At 39.7% G+C, this 16,404-nt stretch overlaps 1 protein-coding gene across 2 annotated transcripts; it reads left to right on the forward strand.

The window, feature by feature from the left end:
• Positions 1 to 9: 9 nt before the first annotated feature.
• On the forward strand, positions 10 to 11,310 carry LOC117544686 (protein adenylyltransferase SelO-like). Of its 2 annotated transcripts, none has more exons than XM_034213978.1 (19): positions 10 to 1,159; positions 1,245 to 1,363; positions 1,450 to 1,578; positions 1,989 to 2,053; positions 2,523 to 2,579; positions 2,732 to 2,830; positions 6,038 to 6,105; positions 6,315 to 6,402; positions 6,519 to 6,588; positions 6,730 to 6,802; positions 6,881 to 6,964; positions 7,048 to 7,177; positions 7,700 to 7,744; positions 7,854 to 7,935; positions 8,056 to 8,148; positions 9,227 to 9,303; positions 9,468 to 9,511; positions 9,688 to 9,767; positions 10,996 to 11,310. In XM_034213978.1, exons 1-19 carry the CDS (start codon positions 919 to 921, stop codon positions 11,116 to 11,118), a joined length of 1,767 nt encoding a protein of 588 aa, XP_034069869.1. In that variant the 5' UTR covers positions 10 to 918; the 3' UTR covers positions 11,119 to 11,310. The 2 variants fall into 2 exon arrangements, with proteins under 2 accessions (XP_034069869.1, XP_034069870.1); XM_034213979.1 differs by having other exon boundaries at positions 9,688 to 9,743.
• The last annotated feature ends 5,094 nt before the right edge of the window (positions 11,311 to 16,404 follow it).

Here is a 16,404-nt window from a genome sequence, read left to right on the forward strand (position 1 = left end):
ACAAGGTACTGACGTCGTTCCACGCGACGGAGTTAACGCTAGCTATATATGGGAGTTGTTACATTTCAGGAATGCAGTGGTAGATGTCAACAACTGTTGCTTTCTATTTAACTAAATATATCAAATGTGTCTTTGCCTAGTTCTCCAGGAATTAAGTAGATTGTGTGCGTAACGTTACTATTTGGAGATAGTAGCTAACAGCTAGCTTTAGCCTGTAGCCAATGTTGCTGTTGTTTTCCAGTTTGTTATACTGTAATATTGGACGTAATGCAGATTAATTAAATAACACTACTTTAAAATCCACACACAAAGGTTTTACGAAAAAGGTTGCCTTTAAAACCTTTAAGTCAATCTTGTTAAGTTATTAAAGTTAAAAAGAAGGAAGAAAAACAATAAAGTTGCCTGCAATTAGGGTATTTTTTCACATGCATAATTGCAGTGTCAATGACATGTGAGCTTGTTTGCCATTGGTGTAAATTATGCCATGTACATATTTTAGTAAAGTTTAAGTTGCTTGTACTGTGTGCATTTTTCCATGTAATGCCACCTTACACTTTTACTCCAGTAAATGACATTTCAGAGCAAAATTCTTTGCCGGTTCAGATTTGAACGTACATAACCTATGATCTATAGGCCTACATAAAATATATGAAGTTGTATAGATGAACTACCCAAAGAGTTGGTTAGTTTTACTGTTAAGCTTATTTTGGGAATATTACTTAGGCTAAATCAAGTAAAAAATAGTATTGAATGTAGTAGATCATTATAGTGTTATTGCTACTTTCACTTCAGTACAGGTTTGAGTTCGTCCTCCCCAAATGCGCTGTGTGCTCCAGCTGAAAATAATTTTGTACCCATTTTCAAATCTACAAATAAAGCTTACAGGCAGGTTCCTTTGAGGCGGTGTCTGTGTCTGACATGTGGAGCCCTAACCAAATGTTAGTGTTAGCACTGGTAGCAGCATCCAGCTTCACATCTGTACATGTTCTGGAGTTCTGCCAGAGTACTGACCGCGACTGCCATAGTGATGATAATCATGACAATATGGCATCAAACAGCCAGCCGTCCCTACACACTGTCAAATCCAGGTGGAATGTGAGTGTTTCCAACCTTATAAAAGACCTGGAGCAGTTGAAAGTGTCCAGCAAGAAGCTAATAGGTAAACAATTATCTTCTTTTGTATGTACTTTTGAGGGTGATACACTGATAATGTCACGATTCAATTTTTTAAATATGTTCTGCAGAAGCATTCCCGATTGATGAGGTTAATGGCAACTTTGCTCGCTCTGTAAAGAACTGCATATTCTCCAAATCCATTCCAACTCCACTGAGAGGCCCATTGAGACTGGCAGCAGCTTCTAAGGTGATCTTACAATATCATCAGCAGCACCACAGAGTATTTACAGTGAGATGTGAATAATTCATTTATATTTGAATTTGTCTCAACAGGACGTCATCGAGGGAATTTTAGACTTGGATGTGGCTCTAACCCACACCAATGATTTCCTGCATTTTGCCAGTGGGGACAAACTGCTATCAGGATCTGTACCTCTCGCTCACAGATATGGAGGTCATCAGGTCATGATTCATTTGTTTTCTCTGTTTTGCAGTCTTCATTTTGTGCACTTATAGTTTATACATTTGAACCTACTAATGTAAATTGCAACATATAAAGTTTCAAATATAGACTTTTATTTAAAGTACAATCAAGCTATGCAGAATGTCCTTAGTGGTACACGGTTTATTGTATTACCTCAAATCTACTGTGAATATTTATAAAGTGCTTTAATAATACCACAAAAATATAATTATTTGAGGACATATACAGTATTACTTTAACAGACAATACATCAACAGAGGACTACAATAAGACAAAAACAAGTTGATTAGAAAAGTCAAAGAAATGTTACATTCTGTTTTTAAATTGTATCGTTTTATTCTACTGATTAATCACAGTTGATGACGTTAAAATGCTCCTTCTCCATCAGTTTGGGTACTGGGCAGGTCAGCTTGGCGATGGTCGAGCACATTCCCTTGGTCAGTATACAAACAGGTGAGAATGTTATTAGGTCCCTTGTGTTTCCAAAGTATTTGTCATGGTTTTGGACTTATGTTGCCAAATTCCGGTTTTATTTTGAAATTCTGTTCTCCCTTTGTCTGGTCTTCCTTCCTGTGTTTGCCCTCCTGTGTCTGATTGTCTCATTGTGTTCCCCTGTTGTGTTTCTGCCTCCCCTCCCCAGCTGTGTCTTGTCCTGTGATTACCCTTCTGTGTATTTAGTCTTGTCTTCGACTTTTTGTCTATGTTACCTGCTCCTGCTTGTAAGTTTGTTCCTGTCTGTCATGCTCCCCGGTTTTGTTAATGTTTAGTTAATTCTTGTTTTTCCTGTCATCGGCTTTTGTTAAATAAAGCTCGCTTGGTTCGATTTTCTACTGCGTTTGGATCCTCTTACCATTATCCTGACAGTATTGTAAATTCTCCAGTTAAATATTTGACTTTCATTCCCTTTTAAAATGCCCCAAAGGAAAGGAGAAGTGTGGGAACTGCAGCTTAAAGGCTCTGGGAAGACACCTTATTCCAGGTATGTTTTTTGTCATACCTGTTCACATCATTTTTTCTTGGTTCCCTTTGCCACATTTGGAATCATTTTGTTTCTGGGATAACAAATGGCTGCAAGCGCCATCTTTTTTTAATCTGGAACTTTAATATACGTTTTACTTTTTTTGTATGCAGGTCAGGAGATGGTCGAGCTGTCATCCGTTCTTCTGTAAGGGAGTTCCTCTGCAGTGAAGCCATGCATTTCCTGGGGATTCCAACCAGCAGAGCTGCCAGGTGATGGATGAAACTGGGTTAACTTTTGTAGTGCGATTAATATAATATTATTTTGTTTAGGATTCAAAGAATGTGTGCAGTTGTATCTGTAACTTACTACAGTACAGATAAAAGCAACATAATGTTTAAAAGACACCAAATTATTCAGAACGTGTACGTTTCTACTTCCCATTTAAGAAGTCGAGTATCTGTATTAACATGTATGGGTTCACAACATTATAAACTAAGATGAACTTCCTATGCGGAAAGAGAGGGAAAGAAAGGGCAGAATTATTTATGGATGAATTCAAAATGTATAACCCAGGGTTCGTACGGTCATTGAAAACCTGGAAAAGTCATGGAAATTCAAAATGCAAATTCCAGGCCCTGGAAAAGTTATGGAAAACAATGTTTTTCCCAAAGTTTTGGAAAAGTCATGGAAATGTAACTAAAGTTGCGTCAAATATAATTTACATTTTATCTAATCGCCGAAATAATCTGCGGTCGCGAGCTGTTATGTGCCATCATGACGCGCATGGTGTTCTTTTTTAATATATGAAGCGGGAGCTGTGTGCTCGAGTCTTCCTGCCTGTCGGCTGAACTCTGCTGCTCCGGGATGAGGGTCAGCTACATTAGCTACGGTGCGTTCGGTTCGTTAACTGTGCGGAGTCACTGTGGCACAGACTGCACCGCTGGTGAACAGCTGTTAGAACGGGCCGTTCAGGTGTTCAGAGCAGAGCGGCAGAGCGTGATGTGAACTGAAACGTTTTTCTGTCACAATATCATTTAAGGAATCGTTGAGCTAACTAGCTAGCTAGCTAGCATACATTGTCACTATTGGCGCGTTTCCACTGCAGCGGGTAGCGCGCTTTAAGCGTGCCGAGCCGTGCGGGGTCCGTTTTTGGTTGCGTTTCCACTTGGCCTAGTTTTGGCCCAGGGCTACTTTTTCACCTTTTTTCTGGCCCGACTAAATCGTGGTTCTAGGGCCAGGAACAACCAGGCTGAGTCGGGCTGAGTATGCTAAACTAGAGAGAGAATCGCTGGCAAGGGGGCTACAACTACAACAAGATGAACATATTTGACCGTGATTTAATTGTAATACACGTTTCAAAATGATGCCGAAGTAACAACATACTGATACCGGTTAGTAAAAACCATGAATTAATGCTTTGACAAGTCTGCAGACAGACGGCAGGCGAAAAACCCTTTTTAAAATGCGTGTTTTCTAAATGTAGCTTGGCTAAGCTAACGTTATATATGCTCCGATCGTCCACACTCACAACAACGGCCTATACAGACATACATAAACCAGCGACTGTATTCGCCATGACGCAGGCAGTCTGTGGTTTGTACTTGTTTAACTTTTGTCTAGTTTCTGAACAGATATGAGGAGCTGTGAGCTCTGAGTGCTAACAGCTAACGGCTTTGTTGTTTTTCTGGGGCTCTCATTGAAGATGACGTCACGGCTCCGCCTACACTGCGTTACTATAGTAGCTGCCCCCGTTCCTAAACTGTAATGGAAGCGCAGCATTAAAGTGAGCCGGGCCTAATAAGGCCTAACTAAACCGAGCGAGGCCTGCAGTGGAAACGCGCCATATCTGCTAACGTTAGCTTTAGCCTTCGTTTTCTAATAGTTGTTTTCATAGGCTATAAACGGAGGTGGTATAAGTATAGATATTGTGCTAGAGTAAAAGTAGAAGTACTCAGATCTTGTACTTGATTAAAAGTAGAAGTACTCAGATGTTCTTAAAAGTAGAAGTACTCAGATCTTGTACTTGATTAAAAGTAGAAGTACTCAGATGTTGTTCTTAAAAGTAGAAGTACTCAGATCTTGTACTTGAGTAAAAGTAGAAGTACTCAGGTCTTTTACTTGAGTAGAAGTACTCAGGTCTTTTACTTGAGTAGAAGTACTCAGATCTTGTACTTTAGTAGAAGTACTCAGATCTTGTACTTTAGTAGTAGTACTCAGATCTTATACTTTAGTAGAAGTCGAAGTACTCAGATCTTGTACTTAATAAAAGTATAGTACTCAGATGTTTTACTTGAGTAAAAGTAGAAGTACTCAGATCTTGTACTTGAGTAAAAGTAGAAGTACTCAGATCTTGTACTTGAATAAAAGTAGAAGTACCAGAGTGTAGGAATACTCTGTTACAGTAAAAGTCCTGCATTCAAAATGTTACTCAAGTAAAAGTACAAAAGTATTATCATCAAAATATAGTGAAAGTAGCGACAGTAAAAGTAGTCATTGTGCAGATTGGTCCATTTCAGAATAATATATATGATATGTTTTATAATGATTGATCATGAAAGTGTTCTCAAAGCTGGTAAAGGTGCAGCTAGTTTGAATGACTTTGTATACTGCAGGGTAGCTTGTGGATTTACTCCAGGTGGAACTAAAGTCTGATTTAACACTTGATTATATTTCACATCATTCATCCACATCTGTAGAGTAACTAAAGGTATTAAATACATGGAGTTGGAGGAAAAGTACACCATGTACCTCTGAACTGTAGTGGAGTAGAAGTACACCATGTACCTCTGAACTGTAGAGGAGTAGAAGTACACCATGTACCTCTGAACTGTAGAGGAGTAGAAGTACAAAGTAGCAAAACATTGAAATACTTAAATAAAGTACAAGTATCTCAAAATTGTACCCACGTATAGTACTTGTTGAGTTTATGAACTTAGTTACTTTACACCAGTGGCTATAAAGATAGAAAGACTAAGCCTTGAACAGAGGCATGACAATACATTTTCAAAATGCTCAACAGTGCTACCAAAATTATAAACTGACTGCTACACAATTAAAATAAATGCTTTTATATATTTCTATTAGATGTGACTCTTTGGCGTTTCTGTTATTATTGACACTGCTGCTTTCAGGGGTCGGGTCCTTGTCACCTTTTTCATACCTGATGACTTTGCCTCCCTGACTACAGTTGCTTTAGCGTGTACAAGCTAGTAAGCCTACTATTAGATTTGTTTTAGATAGGCACTACATGTTTCATATGCAGACCTTATTTTCCTGTTCCATGTTCAAATAAACCATTTTCAGTGGTAATTTTTTTTTTTGATCATGGAAAATGAGGTAAAGATCATTGAGAAGTCATGGAAAAGTCATTGGTGAAAAAGTGTATGAACCCTGATAACCACTAGCTTGATGTGTTGACTGTTAGTTTTGTTAGGTGTTTTCTGGTATTGATGTGATAATGTTTCGCTTTGTTTCAGTCTAATTGTAAGTGACGAGCCTGTGATAAGGGATACATTCTACAATGGCAATGTGAAGACAGAGAAAGGTACAGTGGCTCATTCAAAGATACCTTTGTCACTGTGCACCTCTTTTAGGACAAAAAACTACCACTGGCTGGTGCCCAACTATTCGCATTGAGGTCATCGCAAAAAGTTGTATAATATAAGAGCTTGCTAGAAATGGCTCTTATAGGAAATGGTGCCTTATGTTGCAGTTTGATTTTATTATTGTAGCTTCTTTATTCTTTTTCCCCAGGGGCTGTTGTTCTCCGTTTAGCCAAGTCATGGTTTCGGATTGGATCTTTAGAAATTCTGTCTCGGAGTGGAGAGATAGATCTCCTGAGGTTAGTATGGTCACATGATCATAGTGCCAGCCCACTTAGGCTTCCTTCTCATACCATGGCCTCCTGTTACATATCCTGCAGCTTGTAAAATAATGCTTTTTTTCTGCTGATTTTAGAAAGCTGCTGAACTTTGTGATTGATGAGCATTTTTCCTCAATCAATTCAGACGACCCAGATACATATTTGGTAAATTGAAAAACAAGTATTATTGTCACAATTACAAGGTTTCTTTAATATAGTTAAAAATAGGTATATATGTATATTATTTATATATTTCTTTGAGGAACTTCCTTGCTTCATGCTTAATATTTTTGCTTTATTCTCTAGGTGTTTTATTCCACAGTTGTAAATGAAACAGCCAATCTGATTGCCCAGTGGATGTCTGTTGGTTTTGCACACGGTGAGTGGTGTCTGAACATTTTGTCACACAGTTTGTTGTTTTACCAACATCTACTGATATTGTGTGTTATCACGACAGGTGTGTGCAACACTGACAACTTCAGCCTCCTGTCCATCACCATTGACTACGGGCCGTTTGGCTTCATGGAGGCGTATGACCCCGGTGAGTACAATGACTTTGCTTGATAGAAATAACGGAATGTCTAGTTCTTTTGTCCAATGTCAAATAAAGCTTTATCGTTACAGGTTTTGTCCCCAACACATCTGATGATGAGGGCAGATACAGCGTTGGAGCTCAGGCAAACGTCGGACTGTTCAACCTGGAGAAGCTCTTAAATGCGCTCAGTCCTGTGCTCTCTAAACATCAGCAGAACCAGTAAGAACAACAGCTGTTCAAATTAAGCGGTGTATTGACACCAAGTGCAACAACACTGAGGCAAGGCACGTTTATTTATATAGTACATTCCAATAACCAGGCAATTACAAAATTGATTTGCAAAAAGACGTAGTGCAAGAGAAACACATGTTATTACATATACATTGATTCAAAAAAGCCATTGGACTTAACATAAAACTCAGCTAAAATAGAATAAGACAGGAATAGAAGCTACACGGCTCTGAATAGTATAATACTTTTTAAATAAAAGGCAGCGGCAAACTGAAACGTATTTGTCCTTGATTTAAAAGAAGGGAAAGTTGAAGCACACCTTTTTGGTTTCTGGCAGTTTGTTTGTATTGATCATAAAAACAGAACTTGAACTGAGTGTTGAAATGCAAAACCTGGTGCACATTACTAATGAAATGACTATAGAATTGACCCTGTAATATTGGTCAGCAACATCATATCTCTTCTCCGATTTCATTTAGAAATGTTTCATTAAAACTTTCTTTCTTTCAGGGCGCAAAGTATTTTGAAAGGATATACCAATATTAACCAGATGAGGTGAGGTCCACATGAACTGTATTTTCTCTCTGTTGTCCCTAATGATATATCCAACCAGTGAGAGTCAATATATATTTGATTTTACAGCTTTATTCGTGATTTGTTTCAGGATTCACCAACATTTTAAAGCTAAACTAGGGCTTCTAGGTGAAGAGGAGGATGATGGCTACCTCATTGCCTTCCTGCTTAAGGCAAGCCATTGACAATCTTACATAATTCATGTCAGTCTACTAAATGGATTTAATCTCACTGTCTGTTTACTGGCTGTAACTTATTCTTACTCCCAATCTAATTTGTGTTTGTGTCACCAGATGATGGAGGACACTCAGTCAGACTTCACCATGACCTTCAGGCAGCTCAGTGAAGTTTCAGCCCAGCAGCTTCACAACAGGAAGTTCCCACAGGTAGAGAAGCGCTGAGGCAGCAGCTTGTCATGTTTCTGTTTTTACATTTTATCATGACATCTTTCATATCTAAATCCAGCTCTCATCGTGCTGGTCATCGTGATTCTTCTAATTGGGTGTTTAGTAGATCAAATATAGGGTGACAAATTACTTACAATTTTATGTAAACGACACTATTGGATAATATTTTCCAATCTATATGGCAAGTTAATTTGTGTTACCTATGTAGGTACCAGGGTTTCCGTTAGCCGGTAATTACCGGTTTTTAGCTGGTAAAATGTATTAAATACCGGTAAATTCAAAACCTGCCAGTCAAAATGTCTGGTAATAATTAGGGATGCTCCGATAGATCGGCCACCGGTCATTATCGGCCGATATTCACTGTTAATAGTTTGATCGGTGCTCTCTATAAAGCCCGATCAGGAGAGCTGGATCTGATCGATATGGACATAAACGCGAGTGAAGTATAACCAGACGCGAGAGAGAGATCAGATCAGCTGCTGAGTCTGACAGAGACACGCAGCTCTGCATAATCACCTGAAGCCCCGCCCACTGTTTAGCGAGCTGCATGAGAAACTGACGGGCTGTCAGGAGAGAGAGGGAGGGAGAGGGGAAAAGAGAGGATCCGTTTCTCCCGTGTGATTATTCAAAGTTAATGTAAACTTTTGAATAATGTACTTCATCTACTACAAGTAGTTTGTTTGAATGTAATAATTATGTTGTTTGTTGTTTGTGGAATCATTTATTGAAAAATGAATCTGAATTTTTTTCGATCTGTTACGATTATAAACTGAAGCAATATAAAAATGAGCCCTGTGAACTGAGTTTTAAACATCAGCATATCTGCTCATAGTCCGGTAATTACCTGCTAACGGAAACTCTGCTACACAACTCTTATTATTATTGAAATATGACCGGTAAGTTTCAAATGTATCCGGTAAAATAAATTCTGCCCGGACATTTGACCGGCGAGAAAAAATCCTAGCGGAAACCCTGGTAGGTACATTAGTCCACATTTAAGAAACTGATTTTGCATCAGCAGAGATATTCAGAACCTTTTTGCTTGTTTTTGAATTAGATGTGGGCTCTTGAAGACTTGTCATCCCACAAGCTCTTCTCTGATTGGCTCAGCATGTTCCTGCTCCGGCTCAGCAGGTAAGCAAATCATGTTAAATGATGGCTCACCATTCTGAAGTTAAAGAGTTTCAAGATATTCTCAAATGTGTACAAGGTACTTATACTCATTTGGTGTGATAATGTTGTTTTTGTAGTTTGTTAGATTGTATAAGAGTGGATTTAAATGTGTTCTCTCTGTTCAGACAACTAAATGATAGTGATTTGCAGCGTCAACACAGGATGAAAAGTAAGCCACTAAACCCTCATACTAAAGTTGATGTGAACATAAAACGGTTAATTATAGGAACTGTGAGTAATAGCATTGTGCTTCAAAACAGTATATAACAAGGAATACAAATGTCTTTGATGTGATAATGGTTTAAACTGGACCAACTTTGAATGATTGTGAAAATTATCTTACAGATGTAAATCCTCGATATGTGCTGAGGAACTGGATGGCAGAGTCTGCTATAAGTAAAGTTGAGATGAAAGATTTTTCTGAGGTGTGTGTGTATATGATATCTAAACAGGTTCTCCACAAGGTCTCAAACCGTATTAGAAGTTGATAAATTAATTTAACAATCTACGCAAGGCTGAGGCTATTACCATAATTCACAATATGCGCCTGTAAAGTATTCCATTATTTATTTAAAGGTCCCATGACATGCTTTTCCGGTTATTACCCATCCCCTTGTGTGTTATGTAGCTTTTTATGCATGTAAACGGTCTGCAAATTCACAAACTCTCAAAGTACACCCTGTAGCGAGTAAAACTCTAACACAGAAAAGACGTGTCTATGCTGCCTCAGAATGCCTCGTTGGAGATTTTTCTCAGCCTGGCTGAGTGTGTGTGCTCAGGCTGAGTTCCGTGGTGTCTCGCAGACCCCACGCAGCAACCAGGAAACGACACCAGTAACCCAGCTCACACTGTCTGCTCCTCGAGCCTCAAAGGGCGGAGCAGCAAGCCCCACAACATCCAGCCAACACGGCACCCAGACCCCTCACAGCATTCTCATCTGTTTGTCATTACTGGCGTCATTTTCTGGTTGCTAACAAACGCCATTGTAAAACATAAACACTGATGTCCAGCTGTAACGGTGGTTGACTAATCGGAGCACAGTGGGCTCATAGGCTGGGGGGGGGGGGGCAGGAGCTCCAACAAGGCGTGTAGGACGGAGTGACTACAGAGATGCTGTATGAGAAACAATGTGATTTTGGAACATTGTAAATCTAGTATCTAATTTTAGTAGACCTCAACAATGGAAATATGATCAGTAGAAATGGCCATGACATGGGACCTTTAAGGTACCTTTTTTATATGACGTAGTCCATTGTGAATTATGCTTTGCAATTAGGTGATGCTATACTATGAACTTTTGTATGACACACTATATTATGAAATATAATAATTACACTATGACTTCTCTTTCCGACAGACTTTTTTATTAATGTGTTTGGTAAAATATTAAATATATAGTAAACGTTTTATATGGCTTTTATGTCATACAATACTATGACATACCACACGATGGAATTTTACCACGCCTTTTTATCCCATTCATTACTACTACATATCATTACCAAATAAATATTACTTAACTCCATGATTCTTACATAAACCCTTTATTAAATACTTGGATTTTATCTTCGAAATCATAGCAATGCCCCCTTTTTAACTTCCTGTTAAAAGTTGTGTGATTAGTTTTAACCTAGTGTTTTTTTCCCCCACTAGATGGAGCTGCTGCACCACATCCTGTCACATCCCTATGTTACACAAGAGACTGCAGAGGAGCTTGGCTATGCAGCAAGACCCCCGCTTTGGGCTAAGAGGTTAAAGGTCAGCTGTTCCTCTTGAGACAACAAGAGCTTGGATACAGCAACAACACTAAAGAGAAGAAGAATAACAGCACACTTGCACTCTTTGGTGTGATTTAGTAAATTCTCACATGCTGGTGGAAACGATTTGTTCCCAAATGTCAAGGTCATGGCTTTTAAATGTTTTTCTACTGCATATTTACAGAAGCGTATATTAAAAGATGCCACAGTTGAGGCTGTCCTGTTGCTTTTTTAAGGATCTAGGTTTACATACAGATTAACTTTTCACCTTAAACACATAAAGCAAGCACACACCAGAGCTGCACAATGAAAACTAGGTCCATTGCTTTTTATATTTCCCAAAATATAACCAAAAAGAGACTTGGTTATTCATTCCAGTAAAACATGTTGTTCATGAATGCTTATGCCAGGTTTTTATTTAGCTTTTTTAAAAATCATTTTAACCCTTGTGTTGTGTTCAAAAGCTGTTACCGTTCATGGTGTTCACGCGGGTATTTTGATCCATAATATCTCAGTCCAAAACACACAAAAAATGACTATCATCCAATATTGTTTTAACTACATCATAACTAACTTATAATGCATTCATAACCGTACAATCCTGTTGTAATTTAATGTTATGGCCAAAAACATATTGCACACGTGTATGTTCAAGTGTTAGTGTACATATTCTTTGAGAAAGGTCGAGTTCCCGAGGGAGTGGAGACCAGGTGCATGTTGTGAAAAATTGTTACAGTTGATGAAGGGGGTGCGGCTGGGGTGTCTAAAGTCAAAGATGAATCTTGATTGGGCCAAATTTGACCGAGTCACCCAAAAACAATTCTGCTGGGTCTCCCACACCCGAACACCAAATGATACACTTTTCCTTTTTTTCGAGACCTTCAGACTTGGCAAAAATTGTCAAAATCTGTTTTGTATGTTTATAGCTGTTGTGGAGGATATCATGAAGCCTTGTTCCGATAAAAAAAAACTAGAACGTAGTTATAACATTTTAACTTGAAACGGGTCATGGGAGACCCAAACACAACATAAGGGTTAAACTATTAATGTTTTACAGAGATAAGGAAAAGTTTTTTATAATATTTACAGCCCTCCATTCAAACGTGACATATGTAGGCTACACTTCCATAAAACTGTCTCATTGCAGTCCGATACATTACCTTTAACAACCCTTCTCTTGCGTTTCGGGTCAAAAGTGACCGAAGGACTTTATTTTAATCATAAATATTGTGTTTTTCATCCAATTGCCTCAATACCTTATGTTATCCTCCACACTAGGCCTCTGAACATATACACTTGATCACCACTTGCATTGAATTTTGAGTGATTTATTCAACAGTGAAACACCCTTGATGTTTTCGGTCAGATTTGACCGCCATAGAAATGAATGGGTATGAGTGTATTATGTTCATCCTGCAGATGGAAAACATCTATATACACACACGCGCAAGTGCACACGGTGCACCATAGACTGTATATATAAAGGTGCACACACGTTACGGGAACCTCTCCCTTTCTCGCGCTGTATGATACAATGTATCATACGACGGGTATCGTTTGAAATGTATCGATTCCCCGTTTCGATTCCAAAATTGTAAAAGAAAGAGGTCAAACGTTTAGATAATAAAAATATCTTTATTCTTTTAAGCTTTAACTGACATTTTTACAAATAAAAAACATACATGCAATACAAATGTATTGTGGGAATAGCTGTTCTTTACTTTAAATTGCCTGTGGCAAGCTATTAACAGGCATTACACTGTGCCTTGTCTTTTTCTTGTTTTAGTGTAGTGGAGCCTCACTTCAGAGAGTTTACCGCGATCCATCTTTGGTGTTATGAAGTGACTGAGCTCGCGAACTGTCTACGGGAGGGCGGCGGGAGCCTCGCTGCGGGCAACTGTGGACCAGGGTCGGATCTAGACAAATATTCATGGGGTGGCAAGAGGGTGGCAGGAGATTTTGAGGGGTGGCATCCCCTGACAGAAGTATATGCTGATTTAAATCGCAATCATATCAATCAATTAGGGTTGTAACGGTACACGTACCCGTACTGAAATTATTCGGTACGGGCCCTTCGGTTCGGTACACGTGTGTACCGAACGAATATAGCGTTAAACGTAAAAAAATTGAGAACATGAACAACTTTCTGGAAGTAATCTATATCATAGAGCGACCAAGTCATTTCATTGGACGAGAGGCATACTATGAGAGCTGGTCACAGGGATGCGTTCAAATGTAGTCAGTAATTTGAGGAACTGTCGAAATGGCGAACGCAGATAAAGTTGAGCTGAAAATCCTCCAGCATCATTGAAGTCTCCGGTTTGGAAACATTTTGATTTTGCAGTTACGTACAAGGATGAAGGACAAAGACAGGTGGACCGAACCAAAGCTGTTTGTCGGCATTGTTCAACTAACATTGGTTACGCGGCTGGCAATACATCACACTCATTTGAAAAGGCATCACCCGAATGTGAATATCACCGGTACCAAAAGAAAAAAGACTGAAGTGCAAACCCAACTCCCACTAGCATTTAAGCCTCCACCACTCGCAAAGAGTTCAGACCGAGCCAAAGCTATTACAAACGCCAAATATCCTTATGTTGCCATGTTAGCAAAGCGCTACCTGGCTGTATCTGCTGCCACTGTCCCTAGAGAGGGTGTTCTCCACAGCAGGAGACATTGTTAGTGCCAGCAGATCTGCCCTTTCAGCAAGCAATGTGGACAAGTTCATCTTTCTTTAAACAACATGAAAATACAATGACAAGCAAGTCCTAATGTCAAGCTGGCTGCTTAGGTACTAGTACAGTTCAAATACAGATTATTTCAGTTCATCGAAATGCTGCACCTTAATGTTTATTTTACTATATTTTGTATTTATTTGAATACATTAGTCACAGTTTAATAATAATTTAAAAATTGTTTTTAATGTTTTGTGATAATTTTTTCTGCTGTACCGAAAACGTACCGAACCGAACCGTGACCTAAAAACTGAGGTACGTACCGAACCGAAATGTTTGTGAACCGTTACACCCCTACAATCAATGTTAACTTGGAAAGCCACAATATTAATATTTTAACTCAATCACATAGGTGATATTATTGTGGCACATCAGTAAAGCCTTACAAGGTGGCAGACGTAATTTAATGAATTTTAACTGAACAATAACTGAATGAGTTTGTTTCACTCTTAGACCAGCAGGGGTACCAAATCTATGCAGACTGCTGCAATAAGTACATTAATTAACTGTCTCATCGATGTTTGTCTGAATGAATATGATACTATTAACAATCATATTATTCCTATCAGCTGTCAATCACTGTTAATAAATAATAATAATAATAATAGATTTAATTTGTTAGCGTTTTTACAGGTGCTCAAAGACGCTTTACAGATATAGTGAAGAACTGTTATGATTCACATATTCATTTATTATTGAATAAACTATATTTTTTGGAGGAGTTAATGATGAATGTTCATCAAGATGCTTGCTCACCCTCCTTCAAATTTGAAAAACAAGTAATTATATCATTATTGATATACAGTTACAACCTTGACTTTACATCAGAAAGAACAAACATTAAAGAAGTGACTAACTGCATCAGTTAGGGTTAAAAAAACGTGTATTCAGCAAAAACATCGCTGCAGTTATTATCCAGTGGAAGGTCCTTACCTACTGGCCTAGTTAAATCAAAGTGGTTACTTCCTGTTGGCTGGGCAGTGTAGTTTTACACACCGTCTTATTTTACTTTCTCAGGACTTAAAACAGTTTTTTGGGGGCAGACCCCCACAAAGAAAAAAATATATACACGCATACAAGGTCATCATCTTAACAGTTTGTTATTCTCATCGAGTCATCCAGCAGAGCATCAAGTTGGCATGTCTATTACAGCTGAATGCGGCGATTACTATTTTGTTCAGCAAAACGCCTCACAAACTTATTAAGATCAACAGCTGTAGTGCGTTTTGATTCAATGCTGAGTACAGCCAAACTTGACATTCTCTTCTCTGGCATTGTAGACCGCAACTACCTCATTCCTTCAGTGCTTGGGTCCGAAAGGCTTCTCGTTTTGCGCCGTCCCCCCGTTCAAGTGAATTCGCCACCAATCATATTTCCACTCTTGCGCCAGGACCGGGGGAGGGGTTACATGACGTTCATATTGTGCTGCATTCACTTGCACTCGGACATTAGAGACTTTCTCTCATAAATGTCCGATGAGCCACAACTTTTCTTTCAAAACAAAGATGCCAACTGGGGTGGCAAGGCTATTGTTTAGGGTGGCAGTTGCCACCCCGGTAGATCCGCCCCTGCTGTGGACCTCTGTCGCCTGTCAGCGCAACTTACATGATGCAGTTTAAAGAAATGAAGGGCGGTGCCGGCCGTCAGCGTACCGAGCCAGCCGTCAACGGCCCGCTGACTACCGGCCGTTCTGTGATTCTCCAGAACACACAGATGGCCAGTCCGCCCTTACCCTGTATTCCGCACCGGGTCACCGCGGCGCAGACGGACCCGGTGGAATACAGGGTCTACCGCGTTTAGGAACTGTTAAGCAGAACCGAAATTGGGTATTTTGTATGGGTACCCGGTACCCGGTACCCGGCATTTTCTTATCGGTTCTCATCTGGAACCGAGTTTCGGTTTCCAACCCTAATCATACCTTCTCACAGGTGCGAGCTCTGTGCCCCTCGAGAAACACAAACCTCTCACTTTCTCGCGCTAAATGCGACTCCCTTACTGTCTCTCAAGCAGTTATATTTGTGCCTTGCTCACATTTGACTCATTGACACAATGAGCAGGCGACCGATTAGGCTATTTTCTGTACGAGGAGCTCTGGACACATTTTTGAACCAGATGAAGAGGAGATAGAGGAAGATGTCTCAGAAATGGAAGACAACAGCGATCCAGACTATGAGCCTACAACAGACCAGGAAGAGGCACCTGAGGGAGAGGCCCCTGAGATAGAAGCCCCTGAGGGAGAGGAGCCTGAGGGAGAGGAGCCTGAGGTGACATTCCACAATTTTGCATTGCCAACCATGTGCGTGAACACACGTGAGCACACACACACATGTTCTGTTATGGTATATTTCTCTTTCAATAAATGTTCATTGAAGAGACCGAGGGGTAGACCTAGGACCAGGTGGAGGGATTATATCTCTTTGCTGGCCTGGGAGCGCCTTGGGATCCCCCAGTCAGAGCTGGTTGATGTGGCCAGGGAAAAGAAAGTTTGGGGCTCTCTGCTGGAACTGCTACCCCCGCGACCCGACCACGGATAAGCGGGAGAAGATGGATGGATGAATGGATGAAGA

This window comes from Gymnodraco acuticeps, unplaced genomic scaffold (assembly GCF_902827175.1).
Source record: "Gymnodraco acuticeps unplaced genomic scaffold, fGymAcu1.1, whole genome shotgun sequence".
In the NCBI taxonomy this organism is placed as follows: Eukaryota; Metazoa; Chordata; class Actinopteri; order Perciformes; family Bathydraconidae; genus Gymnodraco; species Gymnodraco acuticeps.

Bases quoted from the DNA above. Each gene is read 5' to 3' on its own strand.
- LOC117544686 (XM_034213978.1), top strand. From the start codon at position 919: ATGTGGAGCCCTAACCAAATGTTAGTGTTAGCACTGGTAGCAGCATCC. The intron at 1,160-1,244 runs GTAAACAATTAT...TATGTTCTGCAG, and splicing joins GTCCAGCAAGAAGCTAATAG to AAGCATTCCCGATTGATGAG. The intron at 2,054-2,522 runs GTGAGAATGTTA...AATGCCCCAAAG, and splicing joins CTTGGTCAGTATACAAACAG to GAAAGGAGAAGTGTGGGAAC.